Genomic DNA, 15,987 nt, shown 5'->3' on the forward strand with positions numbered 1-15,987 from the left:
TAAGCACTCAAACTTGAAGTTCAGAATGTCTTCTTTCCAGCCATATATCATTTGGGCCAATCCAAGGTCGGAGGAGGAAGTTAAGGCCAAAACAAATTGCTAACTCATTTTGCGCGCTGATAAAATCCATCCTGAGCATGGTTCTGTGTTTGCTAGGTAACAGACTCCATATTTATCCAATGGGGCTGAATTTTGGATATGTTATAGTATACACCCATTGGAACAACTTTCATGAAGAATGTGGCCTCATCCGAGCTATGTAGGTTGCTGAAACAAAGCTTGCAATATGACCTACGGAACTGGACTGGCAGGGGGCTGTAGCCAAAATGAGTTTGTCTTTAAGCTCTTCATCCATTCATCCAAATTAGGCCCTAACATGCATGGATTCCATCATTTACTATCCAAAGCCCTCATTATTACCTAAAGCTCAATGAACTGAAAGATAAACACAAAAAGGATTAAAAGCACAAGTTTAACTCAAAAACATAACCAAATCATAAGCTAGAAGGGTACAAAATGATATACAATTATGAACCGATCATATTCCCCTATTTACTCATGCAGGTAATTTTTTCACAATTTCCAAATTATTTTGAGAAGACACGTTGTGCGCTCAGAGACGAAATCGAAGTTATAATGAAGAAGTTATGACCTACGGAAGCCTAGTGGCACAACTGTAAATATTTCGAAAATGGTTTTTAAAAATCTGAATTTATGCTTTCTCTCTCTCTCTCTCTCTCTCTCTCTCCCCCCCCCCCCCCCCCCTGAGCCCTTTCCCCCCTTGCGACCATAGCTACAACGTGCCAATTCTTTGTCCAGCCATCACCTCCACCTCCACCGGCTACCAAATCTCATGAGACCGGTACCAAAACATCAACCTCACTTCCCTCTTCCAACCCCACCCCACCTCCGACAAAGGTCGCAGCTCCAGTCGTCGGAAAAAGCTCAAAACTGACCAGTTTTTCTCAAAATTTTCCGACGTTCGTTCCGGCGATTTCGGCCACCAATTTCTTCGATCTAGGTATGCTTTTTCATCCTCTCAATGTGTTCTAGTTGATGGTTGGGTTGATTATGATCGATTTTTGCGTTTTGGAGCTCGATTTATCGCTTAAAGTTCGGCCGATTTACAGCTCGTGTTTCTAGCAAGTTCCGGTCACATTTTGGCCATGGTCCAAAACAAAAGTTGCTCCACTCATTGTCCTGATCACGTAGGTATAGGTATTGATGGGTGTTTCAAGAATTTTCAGATCGTCGGAATTTCTCAAGACACCCACACGTTGCCGGGGAGTGTGGCTGCGCATGGGCACTGTTTGGGTGACCCATTTGGTCCTAAAATGATCCACATGTCGTCCTGAGCACGACGGTATGCTCAGATTTGAATTTGGTTATCATTTGACCGTCGATCAGATTACACATATTAGGCGTTATCCGAGTTCGATATGTTCGGAACGTTGGATCGACTCCATTTCAAATTATGTTGATCTAGATACCTCTAGGATCGTGTTGGAATTCGTGGATCGTAAATTGGAGTCTCGGATGGTTCGATTCAATGACTTAAAGTTTGCATTAAACGGTAACCGTCTGATCATACGATCGTGAGCGATCCGACCGTTCAATTCGGAACAAACTTGCAGGACATGTTTAGTAAACCTTGTTGAACTCATAGGAACTTTCGGATCGGAAATCGAAGGTCGTGGGAACCGTAGGCCCCATTGACCAAAAATGTAAAGTTTGATCAAACTGTTGACCACGGATCCTTTGAGATTGTCCCGTCTTTTGGGAAGTACTAGTATAGCCTTTGGACCTTTCTAAGGTGGTGGGTCCACGTTAAGTTCTTGGAACTAGGGTTTGATTTTATATGCGCGGTTGAAACCGTATAATGAGTTTTGGTAGTATTTGGACATTGGTTTAGTGTGCGTTACTCTCCAGACATTTGAAGGGTTAAATTTCAGAATTTATAATATTGTTAATTGTGGTTTTGGGTATTATATTGACATAAATGAAGTTTTTGGGACTGTGTGAATTGATGCATGATTTGATGTTGAATGATGATAAGTCCTGAGGGAGTCTGGAATTCAATTATAATTGGGAAAATCGAATTGGTTGATATTTAATATTTTGGTTTGAGGTTATGAATGTTGAGGGTTGCGGGTTATGCTACGAATGTTTCGAGTTATGGAAGATTTGATTATGAGATTTCCAAGGATTACTTTTGTTAGTATTTTTTTATTATTATTAGCATTGTTATTATTATTATTATTATTATTATTATTATTATTATTATTATTATTATCGATTTATTTGATGATTGTTATTATAATTCACTCATGGTTTGATAGAGGGGTTTGATGTCAATAAGGATCTGATTAAATATTGATTTCATTTCATGTATACACTCAAATATATGTGTCTACATATTTGGGTTGTGGGTACGTTGGATAACGATGTGGGTGATTTAATTCAAATTAGTGAATTTATAGGATGGAATACATGATAATGGGAATTTCGGAAATGTTTATTATTATTACTATTATTAGTGGTGCTATCAATATTATTTATAAGGGGTTAATGCGACTTTGGGTATGTTATGGATTTTGGTTTTGGTACATTAGTTTATGTGGTTATCAGACTTTGAATTGCAATATCTTTGAGAATGAAGGAGTTAGTAGGGATATATGGATGGGCTATGGATTTGGGAATTTGAATATGGTGTTTTGGATTTTATTATCTTGTCTTGTGGGATTTTCAGAGGTTGTATATCTCTTAAGGATATGAATAGTGATTTGAATATTAATTAAATTAAATGGGTGTATGGAGTTTTGATATTTTTCTTAATTATGATTTTAATATGGTTTTCAAAAGGAATAATGGATATTAATTTATTATATATATTTGTTATATGGAAACAATTTGTTTTGGAAATTGGATTTTGAGAGTATTATCTTTATTATATATTAGTTTATAAAAGTGGATTTTGGATCTTGGCGATGGCACGCCATCTCATGTATCCCCTTGGACACTAATATTGGAATTGATGGATAATGGATACTTGGAAACGATGGTTATGGTTTGGATATGATTGGAACTCGGCACCCTTGATGGGATGTTTCGTAGACCCTTAGCGGGGTAGTCTATGCGCGTAGAACTTGTCACAGGCGCATGAGTATTCAGAATTCTACTGTGCATGCTGGTGAGCCCAGTCCCCCGGTTGGACGGCTCATCCTTGGCCACATGGTTGTTGAGGATTCCTCCGTGTGGTTCATCCAAACGATTCCCGCATTGGATTGTTTTCCCTTATACATGATGTGTACTATCATATGTACCTCCCCCTGGATACTAATACTTGGAAACAGTGGACATGGATACTTGGATACATGGAAATGGATGGTTGGGTAGTCTATGCGCGTAGGACTTGTCACAGGCGCACGAGTATTGAGGACTATACTGTACGTGCTGGTTAGCCAAGTCCCTTGGTTGGACGGCTCATCCCTGGCCATATGGTTGTTGAGGATTCCTCCAAGTGGACTAGTCAAACGATCCCCGTATTGGATTGTTTTTCCCCTAGTACATGATGATGGTGTGAGGTGTGTGTATATATAAATATAAATAAATAAATATATATATATATATATATATATATATATGTGGATTCGTTTTTGGGCTGAGAATCTTGAACTTGTGTTTTGTGAGTACTCTACACAGTTATGAACGTTTGATTTATGGTTTTGAAAGGGTTGTTCAGCAATGGTTGCGGTAAAGAACTGATAAAAGGAAAGAAATTTATAAAGTGTTCAGTGTGTGCCTTGTCGAATTTGATGTTATTAAATGAATCTAAATTTAATTGTTGGTATTACTTCAAATAATTGTATATTATCTGAATCATGATTGTTGACATAAGAACTACGTGTGGCTTGATCCCTAAAGGGGGTACGTAGGTACGTAGGTAGCTTGGGGTTTAACCTAGGTGCAGCCGCAAAATAAACTGTTTGAGTCGTGCTTGTATTATTCTAAGTGCTACGGGGTATAGATTTACAAGTGAGTTCAAAAGCTAGAATGTTTTAGAAAATGTTTGATTATGAGGTTGGAGGCCTGTTTGTTTGTTGTGTATAACATACTTTGTGCATGCTGATGTTTGGAGATTATTAAACTGCATTTTTGACAGGTTGAAAAATTTGGTAAAGTCCATATTTTAGGGGAGACTCTGCCAAAAATTCGGCGGAAAGTCTCGTCCCTCTTTTCCTTGATTTGGAAAATAGGCTATATCGTTAGTAAGTGGGTCCGGCATCAGTTTGATGTCGGAAATACCACAAGATTTGTCACGGATTCTGAGGAATTCAGGGTGGGTCTTGTCATGTTGAGTTTTTTCGTCTCTGGAATTTTCTCAAGCCACCCAACACTGGTGGTTGCACGTGTGACCATCTATCTAGGTTGACTTGTTTTCCCCTAGTCTGATGTTAAGTTTTTCCGTTGCTGGAATTTTCTCAAGCCACTCACCACATGCTCAGATTCGCAAGATTCGATCGTTTACCCGACGATCGATGTTTTTGCCTAATATGGACCATTAGATCGAAAATGATGGAATCGTTGGATCACCTCCAGCTTTTAGTATGTTGTTGTTGGAGTTGCTATGAGTCTGTTAAAACTGACGTACTGAGAATCCGAAGTTCGTAGTTCCCGGATCAACCTTTCTATCGCCGTTAGATTATCCGATCTACAAAAATCCGACCAGAGCCATACATGGGTAAAACTTCCCAGTGACTTGAGCTAGCCGAAAAGCTGAAATGATCTGGAGAGAATCACTCTCGAAACTAAATTTTCTATAACCCCTCTCAACCGCCATAATTTCCCCGATTCTAGTCCAATGACATTAAGGACAAAAACTAGCCGCTAACTAGCATGACTCTCTTTGAGAGATTAAGAACTCAACTAAGTTTCTGGAATCATAAAAGAAAAAAAACATAGAAAACTCATAGAGTTTATGGACTTTATTGAAAAACTAAAACAACGCTAGCAAAATGACCTTAGGGACATGACTTAGAGAGCGCCACGTAGTTACTCCAAGACCTCAAAGCACCAAAGAGCAATGGATCTACCATGACCAAACTGCAACACCTCAAAGAGCATCCTCGCAAGATGAGGCACAACCAAAGCCAATTTAGATATGAGACAATAGATTTGCCAAAAGAAGAGTAAATCGACATAAGTCCACTAAAAGTCGATGAACACCAAAGATCTGACTGGATTCGGTCCTGGATCTAAAGCACTGTCTCTCTTTCTTCTCTCTCTCTCTCTCTCTCTCTCTCTCTCTCTTAGCGGCTAGTATTTTTTCAAAAATAAATTTTCTATAACGTGACAAACACACCCCCTTGGACTCAACACTTGGATTGGCTTCTCTTCGTAACGTTTAGTGGGTTGCATTCTATAGCTCACCTCCCTCGGTGAGGTCTATACTTGGCTAGTACAATAGTGAAGACTAGACATTTCTTCTTCTACCAAAAGAAGCGATTTTAGTGTGTTTGGGGTAACTAGTCGGGAGAGAAGAGAGAAGGTGGCTGGGCTTGTGGTTAGTGGTGTAGAGAGAGAGAGAGAAGAATTGATGGGGCTATCAGATTTCGACGAAGTGAGGAAGGAGAGAGAGGTTTTTAAAAACAAAACTTATATCTATCATAATTTTTAATTTTTTATATATTAATACTTAATTACACTAAAGCTTAAAAGGTGTAAAGACAAAATATGTAAATTAGTTAAATTTTAAAATATTGTGGTATAAATTGACAAAATTAAAATCTCACGGACCATTTCAAGAATGACCCCAAATATTCAACGCCTAAATCTGTCGTTAGCCCATAAATAAAGATAGGATTAGGTTGGGTTTCCCCAGAAGTGGTGAAGGATGTATATGTCGGTCTATTATTATGAGAGTGAGTCCATTGTCCATCGCAATTGGGGCCAATAGCCACAACCTGAGTGGCTGAGCTAACCCAAGGGACAAATGACTTTGCCGTATGTGACAAATGAGCGAAGTCATATGTCAGACGTCTTTCCACCGCCCAAGCTCAATGTTGTTCCCCCACCCACACCCTCCAACATCAATTAGAGTCATAGAGGTTCCATCTATTATTCTGTGCTATTCCAATAATTATATTTAAACAAATGGATAAAAAAAATAAAAACAAACATTCTCAAGTGGCAAACAAATGAACTTTTTGAAATAATAAATAAAGAACAAAGAAATGGACTGTAGGCTGGTGGTTGTTGTTAATAATTGTGCAATCTCGCAATTATTTTAGAGTTTTTTCTATTTAAATTCTATATTTTTCTTTATTCATCATAATATTTAAATTATTAAACTCTTAAGTTTTATTATTGTATAAAAAGACAAAAACAGATCATCTAATTTAATACTTAACTCTAGTATATCTATACACGCACCCCACTACTCTTCATATTAAGTTGTAAGTATCTAAAGAGAATCTAGAGTGGACTTTTTTATGATAACAGGAGTTGGTGGAGTGTGGGGTGTGGGGTGTGAGGTGTAAAACTTTTCCCTAAAGATCTAATGTGTATCACAACAAATTCTGATATTCTAAGATTCTCATTTATGCCTTTTTCTCTCTTTTGTTGACAATCTAATGTTAAACAAGACAACACCCCTCTAGATCGGAAATTTTGTGGATCATCCAAGAAGTTGGTTCTCTGTTGTTCATCTCTCAAAAATGCAGAGAGGGTAAAGAGCTGCTTAGAGTGTTTGCTTTGTTCATGAATTCCTTTACTCCTGGTTGGCTTGAACTGTAGGAATCTGTTTCTTGATTTGAAAAATTATCTAGACTTACAGTTTTAGAGGGTGTGGGGTGTGAGGTTGATGAGTTTCCTTTCTTAATTTTTTTTTTATTTTTATTTTTTTTGTTAGGTGTGTATTTAGTGGTAGTTTGGGAAGATAATGAGGTTCTTATAAATTGTGAAAATTTGAATTAGAAGTTAAGGTGAACTTAGAATATGAAGTGAACGAAGAGAAGTGCGTGGTTTAGATATAAAAAAACTCTTATTTTAATGTTTATATTAATTGTGCAAATCTTTAAATGGTTTGGTTGTAATTAAGCCATTCAAAATTTATTTTATTTTAGTATAGGTGATGGTTTAAACTAGAAGAGAGAGAGATTTCTCACATATACACACAACTATGATGTCGTGGGGAATTCGAACCTCAGACTTCAGGTATGTAAGTAAAGATCCTTTTTTATTGGGCAAAATCTTGTTAGCTAATTTTTATTTTTATTTTTTATACAAACGATAATAGAGGACGGCATTGAGCAATTCCATGAATACTTGAATGTTGACATTTATTTGTTAATTAGTTGTGCCTCTCTGGCAGTTGAGCAATCCCGTGAATATTTGAATGTTGACATTTGGGTTTTTTTTTTTTTTTTTTTTGGTTGTTGTTGGTAGAATTGCACATTCTTGTATGCATGTATTGAAATATAAATAAATATGATCACTCCATTTTTAGTTCACGGATCTTCACTTATAGTCCATTTGGGATGTACAAATTTATCTTTTATCACCGTTCTCGTGATCCAATCCTTTATTTTCATCAATAACCATCTAAAACTCGATAGTCTCAATTTAATGAGATCATGTAGGTTGTGCTTCAAGAGGCGTTATAACTTGTCGACTTATAAAACAACTACAAGCCTTTAAACGGCTTATAACGCCTATTAAAGTACAACGGCACGATCTCATTAAATGATCCAATGATTTCATGTGTGTTCTTCCACATATCCCCCTTTTGAGGGACTCATATGATATATAGATACATAATCTTGCAACAGTAAATACTTGCACAAAATATAGTTGATGACATGAAAATGACGTCAGTAAAGAGTAAGAGAATCTCCACCACAACACACATAATGAATATATATGATGAAAGTGCAAGTTTAATTAATACATAATAAATTGGATAAGAAGAAGAATTTGGAGCCGACTATTCCCTCAATTATTTTTCTGCTCTTTCTATATAAACCACCATACTGCATGCTTCCTCTTGCAAGGAATTCCCTCAGACCTTCCTCCTCCTTTTCATCAATATGCTGCAAAACCCTTTTCTTAGATTTCTGCTTCTGCTCTTATTGCTTTTCTCCTTTCTTCTATCTTTGACTGCAGTTCCTACAACCAGTAAGATTAAACACTAGTCAACAAATTTTTTTATATATTTTTTTCTCTCTCTAGTCTTTTTTCTGTTTTCTCCAAATAATATTAGTGGTTTATTACTTAATAATTCTGTCTGTTTCGTAGGGAGCCTCAGGTCAGATGATGAATACTTGACTGTCCAAGAATTACTGGTTCAGCTCTCTCTCTCTCTCTCTCTCTCTCTCTCTCTCTCTCTCTCTCTCTCTCTATTATCCATTGTCAGCTCTCTCTCTGCCAATACATGTATGCATATACGTTCATACATAAATTCATGCATGTATTAATTCCTTGCAATTATATTTCCTTAAATATATATATGTATTTCTGAATAATTGGATTGGAAATCTAAACCAACTACAGAATTCTGATAAGGTTTCTAACAATTTGCAGGGTGCAGGGGATTTGGGGTTGGTTGATGTGGGAGAGGGAGAAGGTTTTATTGAGGGGAGGATGGATATGGAAAGCACAGACTATCCGGGAACAGGAGCAAACAACCACCATGACCCACGAACCCCTGGACGAGCTTGAAGAAGACCCGGGCCCCTGTTTTATTTTTAGTATTGGGTTACGTGTACAGGTCCCCGAATTTTTGTTTATTTATTTTTGTCAGACATTGATATGAAAAGAATGAATATTATAATATCGTTATGTCGTTAGACTGATCGTCTGATCAGTAGGAGGGGTGAGGAAATAGGTAAGCGGGTTACAGTTTTGGTTTACCTTAGAGGGGTGGCCTTTGATTGTGGGAGTTGACGGGGATCGACAACGGTGCACCGAATCTAGACCCAAATGAGAGATAGAGTGGGATTCTGGGTGGGTGGGTTGGTTGGGGCAGCTTGGGTGGCTCTTGGTGGTTTGGTGGGGGAAAAGAAGTGATGGGTCCTTTATTTTTTTTTTCTTTCTTTTATTTTGTAAATTTATTTCTTATTTTTAATTAAGAAATTAAAATTTGTAAATAATTATATAATTAATTTTATTTGTTTTTAGTTCAATAGAGTATAAAAAGTGGCTATTTTGTGTGTCATGTCATAAATTTAACGGATATAATGGCATAACTTGATTGCAATAATTTTTTTTTTATAAAGAAAAAAACGATAATTGTATTCATAAATTAGGCACAAAGACCATTAGCCATAAAGGCAAAAACAGATACCCACAAAGGGGTAATACAAATATAGAAACATAGTAACTACATAGGGTTAATTCAAATACAGGCTATAAAAGGCCAGAGAAATTTCGGCATAAAAACTGCATGCCTAAACAAACCACACATGAATCACATCACCCAAACCTACCAATACAACTACAACTTTTAACTCTCATAAGTACAAAATACAAGTGGATATTAGAAAACAATCAAACACCCAACTCACGAGGAGTTGATGCAATTATTACAAAATAAGAAAATTGCAAACAAACAACCAAAAACCAATAGAGCCACTACCGCCATTGTTGCCACCGCCATCACAGTCACGGTAACAACCTTGGAGGTAGAGAACACCATTGAGATTGCAACCAGTCACCTTACAACTAAAACACCAACCAACAAAATCTCAAATCCAAGTAACCTCCCCACAATTAAAATGCCAAATTCACTAGATGATGAAGGGAAAAATAAGTGGGTAGGTAAGGAAAAGAGAGAGGGGGAGAGAGGTCCCCGGAACACAACAAAAGCAGATGTCAAAATTTTAGATAGGAGACAGATGGGGTACAAGATAAATGACGACAAAAGATCTGAATTCGAAAGTAACATGTTATTTTGTTTTATTGGATTTATTAGTGGGGGTATGGTTCGGTTGGATCACAATCACAATCTGAAATTGAACTAATCATTATTAAGCCGTGCGGCTTGATTTAGTTTGGGCTAAAACTACTGGAGAAACCAAACCAAACTATCACTATTGAGAAACATAGCTTGTCGAAACCCCAACACATATACCATTTGAGTTTCTGATAGCTACACCTAAACTAGTTGCATTAGCCTCAGGTGGTGTATAGAATACCCTAAACATTAATCATAAAATACGCTAAACCCTAAAACCTTCAATCCTAATTATAGAATACTACGGTAGTATGACCATGTGGTATATGTTGTACACGTGTTATGATTTTGATTATGTATTTTACAAAATCTTTTTTTCTTTTTACGCTAATGTGAGCAGTGTTTTAAAAAGTTTACAAGACTTTGTTTTGTGTTTGGCCCATTTATCGTATGCTATATATTTGGCTGGGGTGTACAACTTTAGGGAAGATTTACGTTATTACGCTATGGCTTAAGCCATCTACGATAAACTGACACTTAAAAAAAAAGTTTGAGACTACAAAAGGCCTTAGAACTGCTTTTTGTATGTCTTGTGAAGATAGTTGTAATATTATTGTTATACTTTTTTGGATTTCTATCTAAGTTTGGGTGTCTTGATGGTTTATGTGTTGTTTGATTGATTTTTATCGTTGTATAACAGTTAAATATTTTTTGTAACTCTAATTCATTTTTATTTGTATATTTATTACATAATTTGAGTCTCGAAATGTTTACGCATCACCGCCTCAAAGTCTTGTAAGAAATAAAATGCTCTAAACCAATACTCCAACTAAAAATCCAACCATAGCTAGGCCCAATAACATTAGGTTGGGGAGAACTGAGCTTTGCAATGTTTTGTAAAGCCTTTCCACACATCAAGAGCAAGACATGGGCCAGACGAACACACAGACAAATGAGAGTCAAAAGAGGCGGATCAAAATAACGAAACCTGCAAAGACGTTGAAGGCTGCCCTACGCAAACACTTTACCCCTTTTTTCCTTTATTTAACTTTTTTTCTCTTCTCTCTTATCTTTTTCTCTCTTTTCTTTTCCTCAGACGGCCCTACGCACACACTTTACCCTTTTGTTCCTTTATATAGCTCTTTTCTTCTTCTTTTCTTCTCAATCTCTTGGCCATGGATTTACCTTGTTTCTTACTTGGACTCCAGGTGGCATCACCCCATGACCCCCGCGCAATAAAATAAACTCAAAAAATGTGATGAAAAGTTTAAAAGGAATACGAAAAGAAACTTAGAATACAAAAAGAATTGGTACTTTGATGCTTCACGTTCTTGGTGCTTTTTGAGCTAAAGGGTACTTTACTTAGGAGGGGTTTTGGCTTTTGAAACGTCTTTTATAAATCAACATCTTACTTTTTTATTTGTATTGGATGGGTTTTGAGTTGGGTTTTTATGCATGTCAAGGCCAAGGCAATCAGTTTTTGTGGAGATATGTCTAAGACTGAGAGCAGAAGCAATGAAAATAGCAATGACATCAAGCTCTTTGGGAGGACCATTCCATTGCTTCAAACCCAGATTGAACGTGTCACTTGCAAGAATTTCCAGGTTCCACCCAAGTCTCAATTCATGGTATGTTTGATGTTTCTATGGTCTTTTTTTATTATTTAATCTTTAAATATTGAGAATATTTGTGAGGAATTTTAGGTTCTTATGCTCCCAGTGGATTGTGTACTTCAAATTTTTTTTTTGGTTCCAATTTCAATGCTGGAAATTTAATTGTGATTTTACAGTAGCAGAAAAAGAAGACTGTGTTTTTACGATTTCCTTCTTTCTATGTGAGAATTAGTTATGGGAAGGTTGCCTTCTTCATGGGTTTTTGTTGATTATATTATCACCTTACTGCTTTCTTCTAAACAGTAATTTGTTTCTGCTCTTCCAGAGAAGCAGTTCATATGCATTGGGTGGTAATTAGTTTCTTACTAAGGAAGATAATTTCCTTTTTCTTTCTATTTCATTTTTCCTTCATAGAGGAAGCTTTCTAAATGTAGGTTAATGTTGTTTAGATTTCTAAATTTAGGTTCATGGTACATTTTCTGTTTGATTGTTAAGGAAAAGGAACTCTAATTAAAGATAAAGAGTACGAACTTGTACCCAAATTTTTTTAAAAGAAAGGGATCAATTAAAGATCATAAGCCGCTTGCTTGGAACAGGACAAAAGAAGTTACTTGGTTGGAGGTATTGATTATGTAACTCTTGTGAGGACAATGTACTTCTCCATTTCTCTTTTCCTTTTTTCTTGTTGGTCTGAAAGATTCAAACCACGCATGTACTTAATTGCTTTCCTTTTCTTACGCTTGTGTTTTTCAAATTTACTAATGGATATCATGACAGAAATATGTGTTTTTCTTATGAATGATTTACATTATTAAAGCAGAGCAGCAGATCAAGTTTCTGTATGTATTTCTTAACTTCTAATTACTTAAGAACTAGAAAATCAGTTTTTATATTAGTTAATGTACTGGTCATTAACTGGCGATTGGTTGTGCTAAAGTGATTTAGCTTTTATACTTAATCATGTCATTAGGCATGCTCCCGAATAATTGCTGATGTATAAATTTAGATTGAGGGAGAAGTAAACATAGAGAGAATTGTTAGGAAATTCCATGTGACGATTGTTTTGCCACATATCAATTTCTATCTTCCATGATATAGTGATATACAGAATTCCATTTGTTTCTAAATAAGCATATATAGACATTGTAGACATTGTGCACTGTGTATGAATAGGACTTGTAAATCTGTTTCCATTTGATTTTTCTGTTATCCAATCATTTCTATCTCCAATATTGAGTTCTAAATGAAGCATTGGTGGTTGTTTTTCAGGATTCTTGCAGTGAATTAACAAAAGCAGAAGCTGATGGCCCTTGTGCAGAAAATTCTGTGCAGGCAGGGACTTCAGCGATTTGCAAGGAGGAAGAAAAAAGTCGGATGCAGGTAAATGAGGCTAGAGTAAATGCTAAAACCAATTCAAAACAAGCGGAGAACAGAATTTTAGAGCAAAACGAAGATTTTCAGAAGCCAGACAAGGTCCTTCCTTGTCCACGATGCAACAGTCTAGACACAAAGTTTTGTTACTTCAATAACTACAATGTCAACCAACCTAGGCACTTCTGCAAAAACTGCCAAAGATATTGGACAGCTGGGGGAACAATGAGAAGTGTTCCTGTGGGTGCTGGGCGACGAAAGAACAAGCATTTTGCTTCCCAATACCATCAGATAATAGTATCCTCTGATGGAGTACCGTCAACCAGGTTAGAAACCACAGATTCCATTAACCATCAACTTCTCTCATGCGGTAAATCTTCAACTTTTGGTCTTCCAGATAGAGCTGGAACAGTACTAAAATTTGGCCATGAAGCACCTCTTTGTGAATCTATGGATACTGTGGTTAATCTTAGAGATCCAAGGACCTGTGTTGAGATAGGTTCTGCCAATGGCAGAGAAAGTGGAGATGAGCCCTCATGTGTGTCTTCCGTGACAGCATGTGGTAACCAGGGAAGTGAATTACCCAAAAATATTTTGCAAAGGGATGGGATTGGGTTACAAGGGTCTTGTAGTGAGTCTAATATCTCACATCCTTTTAATTACTACCCAGTTGCTCCATTGGTTTTCCCTTGGAATCCAGGTTGGCGAAATGCAGCTTCTCCTGCAGCACCACAGCATTCTCAATCCTTTTGCGTACAAAATTGCACAGCTTCTAATCAAGTCCAGTGGTACCCCACACCAGTTCTGGTCGTTCCTGGTCCTTGCCCACAAAGCATTCCCTTACAAAATGTTCCAGCACCGTATTGGGGCTGTATGCCCATATGTCCTGCTGGAATGGGAAATGTATCGTTGTCTGGATCTAATGGTTGCTTATCTCCATCATCCTCTACAAGTAATAGTTGCTGCTCAGGCAGTGGCTCACTGACCCTTGGCAAGCATTCGAGGGATTCAAATATTATGGATGAAGAGAAATCAGAAAACCGTGTTTTGGTTCCAAAACCTTTGAGAGTTGATGACCCCGATGAGGCTTCAAAGAGTCCTATATGGGCCAGTCTAGGCATTAAGCGTGACCTCAAAACGTGAGTTTTTAGAACATCAAAATCTAAGACAGAAGGCAAGAGCCATATATTGAATTCATCCCCAATCATAGAAGCAATTCCAGCAGCTCTTTCTGAGTCTCATACATTCCAAGAAAGTACAAGAAGCGTCTCCTTTGCATTCTTGCTTGAAAGACATGAGGTCTCATAGCCATATTGCTGGTTCTTGCTTTCTGCGCAGATGGTTTTCAGCTTCTCAATGTTCTTGGCTCGGTGCATTTTGCACTTCGAACTGAATGGTTCACCATGGTATAATCTAGGATTTTGAGTTTTGATAAAATACAGAAGCTTAAATACCACGGTTATAGAAATGTTGTTGAGCTATCCGTTTTCCTTTTGAGTGCTCATTTGTAAATATACAGTTAGCAACAGTGAATACTTGTTAATGGCCGCTGCCTAATGGCTTCCAGTTCAATTCAAACACTCTTTTATATGTACAGAACTCAAGTGGGAAATAGTGTTTGCTTCATTTGTTTATTTTGAAATTTAGAGAATCATTTTGGGGGAGATTTAATTCGTATGATTGGGCAACTGTCATTGTGATGTTGCACTGGAAGAACAGTGACTGAATCGCTCGGAATAGGAATTGACACCAACTTTCACACCTGATGATAATGGTTGCAGCTGGTCTTGGATACAGAGGTATATCTGTCAATGTACCTACCAATAATCTAACTACAATTTTTAGGTATGTATATGTTCAAAGTAATGTAGCTTTTAAAATCAAAATTCAATATAACACCTAACATTTGTGAAGAAAAAAAATCATGTTTAAAACTGAAAATCTTATTATATGGTATTTATAAGCATGTTTGGGGTCCAACTTTGAGATTCTTTCTATTCAGTCCGCTACTCGTTTACAACTTATAGATAATATGACCACTTTAGACACCTTTTTGGCAAAAATTTGGAAATTAAAATTGTCTCCCAAAATCAAAATGTTTACTTAGCTTTTCTTATAAAAAGAGACTTAATACTAGAGAACCTGTTTCAGCCTGGAAGTTGCGCGGCAGCCCGAAATAAACATTGAGTTCACTTTCCAAAAGGTATTGGGCTTTGTTTTACCAAAAATGGTGAATGGCCATTACTATTCAACAAAAGGTGGATTAAATTAAATAAATTCACATTATTTTGATAATTGAGAAATAAGTTACCATAAATGGTGATTTAATCCAAAAATTGTTGTAAATGCATGAGTTGGTGGATGACCACCATACCTCTTAGCATTCACCCTTTTTAATTCTATGTAAGCTATACACTAAATACCATAGTTATAGGCTTGTAATTTATGAGTTGTTAATGTCTTCTTATCATTGTAAGCTTATAAATAAGAGGTCTTATCAAGATGACATACAAGTTGATTGAACAAGTTCTATTGTCTTCCTCTACTCTTCATTTCTCTCTACAAATTCTCTTAGTTATATAACATGTGATCAGCACGAGCCTCTAACTACTTGAGGTTTTGTTTTTCTATCTTAGAAATAGAATAGTTTCCTCTTATATATATCGCAAGTATAGAACTCTTCTTACATAGGCCTTGACAAATGGAAAGAAGTGCATCAACAAAAGGAAGCTGAACAACAAGATTCCAAATAGATAAGAATTATTTTATTTTTATTTTCATTTACATATCTAGTGCATGTGAAATTTCATATTTTACAAAGAAATTAGCATTTTTATTGTAGATATCTACCCTATCTATCTACTTGCAAGATTTCAACTGTATTTTGTTATTTGTTAGAAATTCAAGATTTTCGTTAAGGAGCGAAGATCAATATCAACGTGATATTTCATGTCACGAATCTTTATGAGGTAAAGTGAGACACTCAAGAATTTCAATTCTTATATAACTAATGGAGGACTAGATGTTCCTCAGTTCTTATTCAATCATGTA

The 15,987-nt window shown here is 36.5% G+C and overlaps 2 protein-coding genes across 2 annotated transcripts; both read left to right on the top strand.

Moving 5' to 3' along the window:
- Positions 1 to 7,962: 7,962 nt before the first annotated feature.
- On the top strand, positions 7,963 to 8,830 carry LOC148292883 (uncharacterized). The gene is made up of 3 exons (XM_088244364.1): positions 7,963 to 8,175; positions 8,296 to 8,342; positions 8,581 to 8,830. The coding sequence occupies exons 1-3, from the start codon at positions 8,088 to 8,090 to the stop codon at positions 8,716 to 8,718; spliced, it is 273 nt and encodes a 90-aa protein (XP_088100490.1). The 5' UTR covers positions 7,963 to 8,087; the 3' UTR covers positions 8,719 to 8,830.
- A 2,310-nt stretch (positions 8,831 to 11,140) lies between these two features.
- On the top strand, positions 11,141 to 14,578 carry LOC110773166 (cyclic dof factor 3-like). Its single transcript, XM_021977664.2, has 2 exons — positions 11,141 to 11,580; positions 12,835 to 14,578. Exons 1-2 carry the CDS (start codon positions 11,404 to 11,406, stop codon positions 14,077 to 14,079), a joined length of 1,422 nt encoding a protein of 473 aa, XP_021833356.2. The 5' UTR covers positions 11,141 to 11,403; the 3' UTR covers positions 14,080 to 14,578.
- The last annotated feature ends 1,409 nt before the right edge of the window (positions 14,579 to 15,987 follow it).

The sequence above is a fragment of the Prunus avium genome, chromosome 7 (genome assembly GCF_965620075.1).
Source record: "Prunus avium chromosome 7, drPruAviu1.hap1.1, whole genome shotgun sequence".
Lineage (NCBI taxonomy): Eukaryota > Viridiplantae > Streptophyta > Magnoliopsida > Rosales > Rosaceae > Prunus > Prunus avium.